Genomic DNA, 10,481 nt, shown 5'->3' on the forward strand with positions numbered 1-10,481 from the left:
ACTTAGAATGTGCATTTCTACCAAGTTCGCGGGTGACACTAATGCTACGGGTCTGGGCTCACGTTTTGAGAACCACTGCACTGATTTTGTATTTTAAAAATCTGATTACTCTTTCAAAGAAAGAGCTGAGGTTATCAGCTGAGTTCTATCTCTCCCGCTGGGTTACAGCTCTCCGACAGGATTCCATATAATGAAAGAGAATGAACTCTTGTTAAAAGGCTCACGTAATAATTTAGTCTGTACTGCCACAGGAAGGCGTGAAAGAACACCTTCAGATCGCTTTTCTGTCCGAGTGTGACACACCCAGCTCTGCCCTTCCCCTTCTCACTCCCCAGCACAGGATCCCGTAAAGCTCCCTGGAATTTGGGCCACATCCATCCATCATTTCCAAATTCAAAATGGGTTGATGCATATAATCTGGGGCATCCAGTCCTACACGGAGTGTCTCACTTCTGAGACACAGAACTGGTCCGTTCTGTGCTGTTGTAGAGGGGACCTGCTGCCAAATATTGGCTCTTCTGTCCCCTGTGGGACCCACAATGCGTCATTTGGCGATTTCGGGCCTTAGGTTTTCAACATGTAAAGAAAGAAATCTGTTATTATGAGAGAAAAGGGGGCACCTGGAGAAATATTAACCAGAGTTCCTTGGAGGAAAGATATTTCCAACAATACTAGAAAACTGCACTTTACAGACATCATGACTTTATAATTTAACAACAAAGTGCTTGTGTGTGTGCGTGTGCACGTTAGACCCTCACAACAACCTTGTGAGGTAGGTAAGGTAGAGGCCGAGAGGAGGTAAAGTCCGGCCAAATTAAATATCAGGGCCAGCGCTCAAACACCTCACCTTCTCAAAGCAGTCAGTGTTCTTTCCAACACACTGCCTTCCCTCAATTTATTTCTGCTAAATATAGGAATGTGCTGGTGCATAAAATGATTAATCTAAAAAAAAAAATCAGGCTTGCGTTAACTTAAAACTACAGGGCCCACGAACCAGTTGATTAGAAAACGGGAGCTGTTTCCTTCAGCTAAATGCCGGGAAGGATCCTGGTAATATTTAGCGTCTCAGCGGTTTTGCTTCCAGTTTTATAGTCCTCTCCAGCCTCCTCTGGCTAGTTGATGGTGGGGTATTTTCTATGCCTCCAATGGCAGCAAGCCTCCAGTGGGAGTACCTCATACCCTGTGTGCAAAGAGCTTCTGAAATTCTTTCAGCCTTGAAGTCACAAGACCACAAACATCCTCTAGGAGAATTCTGCCTTGTCACAGCGATGAGACATCTGGTGACTAACGTCTGCATGGCACTGGATAGGGAGAGTGTTTTCTGCTTTATTACATCTTTGTGTTCACGGCCCAAATCCTCTAGTTGCAATCTAATTGCTTGCGAGTTCTGGCCTTGTAGGGCTGTGCTAATGAATTCCTTAGTGAATCACAAGGCTAATAAAGGTATTGAGGGCTTTTTAAGGGCCCGGTGTTATTTAGTATTAAGGGCTTATAAGAGCTCAAATATTAATCACTAATAGTGATAATGTGGCCCCACATATCTCACTCCTCTTTCCGTAATCAAGCCTCAACCACCAAACTCACCTTTCCATAAGGTCAGTTAAAAACACTGAAGGAATGCCTTTTGTATTCAGAACATTATTTGCAGCCTATGGGTTTATCGTCACCATTAAAGTGTAGGAAAAGGCCCAGCTTGAGCCACTGATGTCCATGTTCAGACTTTCTCTACAGGAAGCACCGGGAGGCAGCAGAAATGAAAATCTGGAAAAGGGCAGAAGAACCACTACATACCATTTTCCTAGATCAAATGGGTATTTTGATGGCATAAGAGATGTGCTTTCTGACGGAAGCTCTTGTCACATCTATTGCAGTGGAAAGGTTTTTCTCCTGTATGTGTTCTCTGGTGTGTGAGAAAATGGGAACGCTGATTGAAGGTTTTGCCACACTCGGGACAGTGATAGGGTCTGTCTCCTAAGTGGATCCGTTGATGGGTAATGAAATGGGAGCTCTGGTTGAAGCTCTTCCCACACTCACCACATTTGTAGGGTCTTTCCCCCGTGTGGATCCGTTGGTGCTTTATGAGGGCAGAGCTGTCGGCGAATCCCTTCCCACAGCTGTCACACTTGAACGGCCTCTCCCCTGTGTGTGTCCTCTGGTGCGTGACCAGGTGTGAGCTCTGACTGAAACTTTTGTGGCAGTCAGGACAGCTGAAAGGCCTTTCTCCTGAGTGAGTACTCATGTGCGCTATAAAGTGAGAACTATCTCTAAAGCCCTTCCCACACTCTGGGCACTTAAAGGGCCGTTCCCCTGTGTGGGTTCGTTGGTGCTTAACCAAGTCTGAGCTCTGGCTAAAACTTTCCCCACAATCATCACACCTATAAGGCTTCACTCCCGTGTGGGTCCTCTGATGGGTGATGAAGTTTGAGCTTCGACTAAAGCTTTTATGGCATTCCAGACACGTGTAGGGCTTCTCTCCTGTGTGGGTTCTTTGGTGCATTATGAGGTGTGGCTTCCGCCCAAAGGTCTTTCCACACTCTGGGCATTCATAGGGTCTCTCACCTGTGTGGGTTCTCTGGTGTTTGATGAGCGTAGAGCTGTCGCTGAATTTTTTCTCACACCCGCTGCACTGGTAGGGTTTCTCTCCTGTGTGCGTTCTGCGATGGGTGACAAGGTCTGAACTCTGTTTGAAGCCCTTCCCACACTCGATGCATTTATAAGGCCTCTCACCAGTATGGGTTCTCAGGTGTCTTATGAGATAGGAGCTCTGGTTGAAGCTTTTTCCACATTCTGCACACACAGGCTTCTTTCCCACATATCCGTCCAGCAGCTTGTTTAAATCCTTCTCCTGTGGAAGGGGCTCCGGTTGGCCCTCTCCTGGTAGGGTTCCATGTTGCCCTTCGAATTCAAGGTCCCTCTCCCAGTTTCCTCCCCATCTAGGAGGATGAGAAATATCTTTATTGGCCCTTTCTGAAGATGCTCCACATCGTTCTGCTATTTCTGAAATGTCCTGATTGAGTTTTGTCACCTGATTCTCAAAGTCTGAAAAATGAACGAAAGGTAACGGGGAACAAAGTTAACCAGTTATCGGGACAAAGCATCAGAAGGCAGTGAGAAAGACTGAGGTTAGCGCTTTGGCAACAGACTACACTTAATTTGACTTTGTGTAAAGTTTTCACTTTGGGAAAAGTTTTTTTTTTAATTTTTTTATAAAGATTTTATTTTTAAGTAATCGCTATATCCAATGTGCGGCTCAAACTCACAACCCAGAGATCAAGAATTGCACACTCCGCAGACTGAGCCAGGCAGGCACCTCTCACTTGTGAAAAGTTTATTGAAGTTCATTAAGCTTACAGAAAACATAAATTCCTAAACCCTTTGTAAGATGAATCTTGGGGGACACCCTGGGTGGCTCAGCCAGTTAAGCATCTGCCTTTAGCTCAGGTCATGATCACAGGGTTCCTGGATTGAGCCCTGCATCGGGCTCTCTGCTCAGCAGGAAGTCTGCTTCCCCCTCTACCCCTGCCCCTCCCCATCTCCCATGCTCTCTCTTTCTTTCAAATAAATAAAAACAAAATCTTAAAAAACAACAACAACAAAAACAAAAACAAGAAACCAAGGCTGAAATGCTAGATTTCCTCCCACGGGGTAATATCCACATCTCACCCGTGTGACTTTCCCTTACGATCTTCCTTGCCTCGAAGTTTTGGAGTGGTAGCACCCACGGCTCTTCCTTCTGTTCCAGCTGGGAGATTACACCTGTACCGGCAAGTCTATAAAGGAAGGTGAATGTAGGATATTAATCTGAGCCAACCACACAATGCTTGACCAAAAAGGCAAGCCCTTCTCCTTCCCTAAGTAGAGGAGAAAGCCCAGGGAGACGCTAAGCTAATGGGTGTTGGTCTCCTTGGAAGAATTGCCATGATGGAGTGATAAAACAGGGTGATTTCCCCAAGACGATGAGAAAACAGCCCCTTTCCTCCCATTAAAACAATAACAACAACAACAAAACAAGGAGACATGGGTGATAGAAGTCCAGAGTGAGCACAATAATTCATCTCTGAAGGCACAAGGCTAAAGTCACGTAGAGAGATAATTTTATCAGCAACAATGCTGCCATGACCTCACCCTTAGAAAGAATCAGGGAAGTTAACTATAATGTTGGGCTTTAAACTTTTCCCAGAAGGACAGCAGTAGATACAGTCATGCATGAGAAAAAGACAAACACTTGTAAGAAAAAAAAAATGGGCAAAGGATACAAATAGGCAATTCACACACAGACACACACACATACATGTAAATGTGTAAAAATGTGAAAATCTTTATAAAGATGTGAAAAATCTTTAACCTTACCATTAATCAAAGAAATTCAAATAAAGACAATAAAAACAGACTATACAATATGGAGATAAAGAGTGCAAACCACCGAAGTTTCAATCTTAACCCTTCCTCTTACAAGCTGTGTGACTTCAGGAAAGTGACTTAAACTCTCTGTGTCTCAGGGTCTTCCTCTGTAGACTAGGGATAATGATAAGACCTATCTCATAGCAGATTAAGTGTAAGTCCTCAATAAATGTTCACTGTCACAATTATTTAACCCAGACTCTTAAATTATAATACCTACCAGGATAGATAAAATGTAAAGAAATGGACACTTTCATATAACACTTGTAGGAATAAATAATTCAATCTTTTTGGAAGGCATTTGGCAAAAATATGAAATACCTCAGAAATGTATCTATTCTTTGATCCAGCAATTCTAATTCTGGGAATTCTTTTTTTTTTTTTAAGATTTTACTTATTTATTTGACAGACAGAGATCTCAAGTAGGCAGAGGGGCAGGCACAGAGAGAGGAGGAAGCAGGCTCCCTGCCAAGCAGTGAACCTGATTCAGGGCTTGATCCTAAGACCCTGGGAGAAGGCAGAGGCTTTAACCCACTGAGCCACCCAGGCGCCCCAAATTCTGGGACTTCTAAGGAAATAAAAAAGTTAAAATAAAAAGCTGTGGGACGCCTGGCTGGCTCAGTTGAAAAAGCATGTGATTCTTTTTTTTTTTTTTTTTTAAGATTTTTATTTATTTGACAGACAGATCACAAGTAGGCAGAGAGGCAGGCAGGGAGAGAGAGAGAGAGAGGAGGAGGAGGAGGCAGGCTCCCTGCCCAGCAGAGAGCCCGATGTGAGGCTCGATCCCAGGACCCTGGGATCATGACCTGAGCCGAAGGCAGAGGCTTTAACCACTGAGCCACCCACGCGCCCCGAGCATGTGATTCTTTTTTTTAAAGATTTTTATTTATTTATTTGACAGACAGAGATCACAAGTAGGCAGAGAGGCAGGCAGAGAGAGAGGAGGAAGCAGGCTCCCTGCTGAGCAGAGAGCCCAATGCGGGACTCGATCCCAGGACCCTGAGATCATGACCTGAGCCGAAAGCAGAGGCTTTAACCCACTGAGCCACCCAGGCGCCCCCGAGCATGTGATTCTTAACGTCAGTTGTGAGTTGGAGCCCCATCTTGGGGGTAGAGATAACAACAACAACAACAAAATAATAATAATCATCATCATAATAAAACTTAAAAAAAAAAGTTGTGCAAAAGATATATTAGCTAATTACTAACTAAGTATATTTTAATAAATAAGACCTAAAAAAGAAAGACAGCTAAGAGATGGTCATCACATACTGGTGAAGATCTGGAGACCTGTCTCATGACAAAGGAATAATCATATGTGACTAAGCCACATGAATCTGCCACGGTACAAGCTAAAAAGTGGTTTAAAAATGGTCAAGTATACAGTTCAACCTAACGGAAGAAGTTATCATATTCCAATCAATAAATTACTAAGTAGTTATTTTAAGCAATGTATAGAAAACTATTGTTGTCAATATATATTCACAATACATTATGTAAAAAAGTAAGATACACAACTGAACATAGAAGTATGAGCCCAATTTTTTTCTTTTGCTTTTGTTAATTACATACATCCTTAGAACCATGCGGGACGATAGTAACTCTTCAGTCGTGGCATGGAGTGGGACTTTGGTTTCCATTTTGTCTCTCTTTTTCTTCAAGGGGCATATACTACTCATGAAGTAAAGCAAAGAGAAGGGGTAGCTGTTGGATTTTAGAAAAAGCACTGGAGGTTTGTTCTGTCTGTTTTTGAAGTGACAGGAGAAAACACAGCTCCCCCTTAGCCACAAAGACCTGGGTTGGACTCTCACCTCTGCCACTTAACTTTGAGTCTCAGGGTCCTGACCTGAAAGAGGGGGATAATAATAACCACATCAAAGAGTTGTGGTGAGATATTAACAAGACAATAAATATCAACGATATCTGCAAGCCATAAAGTGCCATAAAGATGGAAGTTATTAAAAAAAAAAAGTGGAAGTTATTCTTTTTCTACAAGGGAGGCAACAAAGACTCTCAGAGAGCTGGTGCTCTAAGAGACCAGGCTCCCTAGAGACCACTCGGACCTGGACAGTCTCACAATATCTAAGTCTGAAATCTAAAGGAGAGTAGCAGCCTTACCCTTTGAGAGCCCAGTCTTCTAACTGTGCTGGGTGGTACCCCTGAAGAGGATTCTCTAAGCGGTGTCCAGGTAACCCATTCTTCCCTGAAGTCCTCAGCCACATCATTGAGAGTCCTAAGTTCCTAAAGCAAGAGACCTCAGTATGCATCAAAAGTTCTCTGGACATTCTAATCATTGTCTCAAAACCAAAAGACAGCCCCAGTGGCCACCAGGGTACCCAAAGAAACCACTCTCCCCAACCCTCACCCCTCCGCCCCCCGCCTAGAATAGCAATGAGGTAAATTCTGTCAACCACGGAGGAGTTGCTTTTCTTGTTCTGTTTCTACATCATCCTTCCCTTGGCCAACACGCACATCACGAAGTGAGGCCTGGAGCTCCCAAACCCATCTACAGAATGCACAGTCTTTGGAAACATGAGCTTTTTGAGGATTAACTTGTCCATGATGGACAAGATAAACAAAGAGAATATGTGGGGATGACTTGATTTGTGAAAAGCTCTCCAGCTACATTTTCCTCAGCAACCTAGGAGATTGTGGACTTCATTCTACTTGTATTAGTTATGGAGCAGCTGACTTTTCCTGGCTTGTAGATTTGGTGTCAACTTCAAGGAACAGACTATGCAGAACCCCAAAGCCAACGACCCGGGGTACCATTCTATTTCAAGGTTTAATGGAATCAGAAATGAGATTTAAAAAGAGATGGGTAAACTGTAAAATAAAGTAAAATTTAACGAAGATAAGCACACACACATACACACACACACACACACACACACACACACAAACCCATGGGGCCTGAAAACAATCATCAACACATTGATAAAACTGACAGCAGTATCAAGAAAAAATTATTTGGAGGGTGTTGGTCAGATTACTGGATGGATCAGTAATTTATGTTGTAAGGCATTAGGAGTCACAAAGAAATATAATGGTTTTTTTTTTAGTTTTGTTTTGGGGTCTTTTGTGGGTTTTTTTTGGTGGGGAGGGAGTGGCTTAAAGAGTTTCCAATAGAAACAAACACAAGTCAACCAGATGAACCTGCTACAAAAAATTCTGCATTTCAGTGGAGGATGGACCAGACTGGAGTGAGGAAGCGTAACTCTTCCCGGGTTTTTTGTCTCGCCCATCAAAGCACCTGGGTGCGACGAGAAGACCCTCACACTTTTCACGGAAATATTTACACATTTCCACACATTGGTATTGGTCATTATAAAGTACTGAATTTTTAAGGACCTAAACATCGCAGGGATACATCTCATCTCTCTGGATTAAAATAGTGTCATTAGGAAGTCAGTTTTGAGCATAAATTTTACTTCTACGTCCATTCGGAAACACAGCTGCTGGGCCCACTTGCAGGAGACAGCGGGACTGAGGGGGAGAGAGTTCGCAGCCACCGTCCCAGGAACCTTATTTCTCGTCTCCTGCCCCCACCCCCACCCCCACCCCGACAGGTGACCCCGCAGGCCCCAGGGCGCAGAGGTGCTGTGACTAAGGGCCATTGTGAGCAGCACCAGTTTGCTCGCTGGGTTATTAATAGGGACGTGACGGCACGGGTGGGCCGACACCCGTCCCTCCCGCCCTCCCCGGGCAGTGCTCGAGGCCCTAATCAGGGCGCCGCGGTCACAGGGTCACTGAGCTGAAGCCCGGAGACCACCTCGCGGGAGAAAGAACATGGGTCGAGAGGATGGGCTCTCCCGACGACGGCACAGAAGCCGCAGCCACCTCTCCCCACTCTTCAGCAAACGCCGCGGGCTCCGAAAGGCGAGCGCGGGGACCTGGCGGGGAGCACATCGCGGCGGAGGGCGCGTCCCCTCCACGCCCCTCAACAGCTTCCAGGCTACCGCCGCGGTCTCCTTCCCCGCATCACTCACCGCCCCGGGGCCCGGCCGGGGATGGAGCAGGAATTGAGAGTCCTCCACCGCCGAGCCACACCCGGCCCACAACGCCGAGGCGGTCCCTCCCTGAACCCGACCGGGATTCGTGACAGGGCTGTGGGGACACAGGTGGGACTCAAGGCTCGACAGCCCGCAGCCGGAAAACACCGCCCCTGTCCCCTTACCATTGGCTCCTCATTTTCCGCGACCAGAAGCTTCGTCCGTCCATAGGCTGACAGAGCTTTCAATCACCGCGCGGCCTGCTGGGAAATGTAGTCTCGAACTAGACCGCAAAGGACCCGGAGTCCCGGGATACCCGGGTCCGAGCGGCGGCAAGTACTAAGCCCAATTCTCCCTACCGCGGGAATGCTCCTCTAGAGGTGTGAGAGGGATCTGCAAACGGGAGCCTCCTGGCCTCGCCCGACTGCCGCGGAACAGCCATGTACCCACGGCGGCGTCTCCCGCGCTCTGGCACCTCGCCCTCTGCCAAGCGCCGGGCAGCTCACCGCCGCGGGCTTGCGGATCCTCCTCTTCCAGGTCCCCCGTCGCCGAACGCCAAAGCCTGCATGGTGTCTGCCCCCAGCCGGTTCCAGGGCAACTCAGACTAGGCATTAAGAAACGCCACGCAGAAGCCGTTAGCAGAAAACAGACGTTCTGCTCCGTTCCGTTAGCCTCACAGTTCCACGGGATAACACGCCTGTTAATAGCCAGAGGAGGCTGGCGAGGGGGTCATGACGATTGTCTACGAAATGTGTATTGGGTTCCGAACTGTGGAGGCCACTGGGTCTTATGAGAGAACTAGTGTTCACGTTGGGGGGCGGGGGGCCCTACCTGAAAAAACACAATAGAAGCCTTTCTTTACAATGAAGACAACGCACCTATCCTGTTTGTTGATTCAAAGCAATTAAAAAAAGAGAACATTTTTTTTTTTAATTACCAGCTCATGACTAATGTAAAGACTCCTTCAGTGCTAATTCAACCATTCCGTCAACAAACATATATGATGCATCTTCCAACATCTTCCAACAAACAGTTGCTGGGAACGTTCTACATTCCAGACTGTTCTGGGCACTGTTGTTACCCCCAGGAATTATGTAGGACCATTGCTTCCATGAAGCTCACAGGTCAACAGGGGAGAGAAACCATAGAAGATACTAAAATACCAAATAATATTGCCCCCCCCCATGAGAGCTAGGGCATCTCATTTGTTTTTGCTGTCTAGCGGCAGTCATCTGCAAGATGACCACAGTAGTATTTGGGAGAATTCTGTCCACTACAAACAAATGTCTGGTTTTGCTTAGCGGATGTACTTTAGTTAGACAGAAATAGGGAAAACAAATCTCATGGGAACCCAGAAGCGGCGAGGAACACCCTGCAAACCTAGGGAGTACCAGACCTCACGCAACTAGAACCTAGTCCAGGATCTGGAGAATCAATGGCATCTCGGGCCCCTCAGGGCTCTTTCTGGCGTTCTGCCATCAGGAAGATTCCATGGCTCTTCAATCAATCAGCAAGGAATGTGGAGGGGAGAGGAATGAGAGTCACTGAACCTGGCTGCGGCTGTCCGTTGCCTCTCTTTGTGGTCTCCGTTCCTTCCGCCCCAGCCTTGCTCTCTCCGGGCTTACTCAGCACTAGCAAATGTGTGGGAAGAAGAAGGGGAGGAGAAGCTTGGTCTCGTAATAAAAACAGCCAGTAGAGGACAAGAGGCCAGGTACTGCTGGTGGCCACTTAGATAAGGCCCATGACCTATTAGGAGTTGGGTGCTTACAGGTGTGCCAGAGAGAAGGCAATGCAGGTGCAGAGGATAAAAAGAAAGATTTTTAGTAGGTGCTGCAACTGGCTTTTTTTTAATTAAAAAAAAATTTTTTTTTAAATTTTTGGGCACCTGAGTGGCTCAGTTGGTTAGCATCTACCTTCCTCTCTGGTTATGATCCCAGGGTTCCGGGATCGAGTCCCGCATAGGGCTCCCTGCTCAGTTGGAAGCCTGCTTCTCCCTCTCCTACTCTCCTTGCTTATGTTCCCTCTCTCACTGTGTGCTTCTGTCAAATAAACAAATTAAATATTTTTAAAAAAACATTTTGGGTTTTA

General features: G+C 46.2%; 1 protein-coding gene across 2 annotated transcripts; it reads right to left on the minus strand.

Moving 5' to 3' along the window:
• Positions 1-591: 591 nt before the first annotated feature.
• Positions 592-8,507, minus strand: ZNF774 (zinc finger protein 774). 2 transcript variants are annotated; one of them, XM_044230861.1, is made up of 4 exons: positions 8,391-8,507; positions 6,520-6,642; positions 3,664-3,770; positions 592-3,039 (listed from the first exon to the last, which is right to left on the minus strand). In XM_044230861.1, exons 2-4 carry the CDS (start codon positions 6,624-6,626, stop codon positions 1,799-1,801), a joined length of 1,455 nt encoding a protein of 484 aa, XP_044086796.1. In that variant the 5' UTR covers positions 6,627-6,642; positions 8,391-8,507; the 3' UTR covers positions 592-1,798. The 2 variants fall into 2 exon arrangements, with proteins under 2 accessions (XP_044086796.1, XP_044086795.1); XM_044230860.1 differs by lacking the exon at positions 8,391-8,507 and having other exon boundaries at positions 6,520-6,726.
• Positions 8,508-10,481: the final 1,974 nt, after the last annotated feature.

The sequence above is a fragment of the Neovison vison genome, chromosome 13 (assembly GCF_020171115.1).
Source record: "Neovison vison isolate M4711 chromosome 13, ASM_NN_V1, whole genome shotgun sequence".
In the NCBI taxonomy this organism is placed as follows: Eukaryota; Metazoa; Chordata; class Mammalia; order Carnivora; family Mustelidae; genus Neogale; species Neogale vison.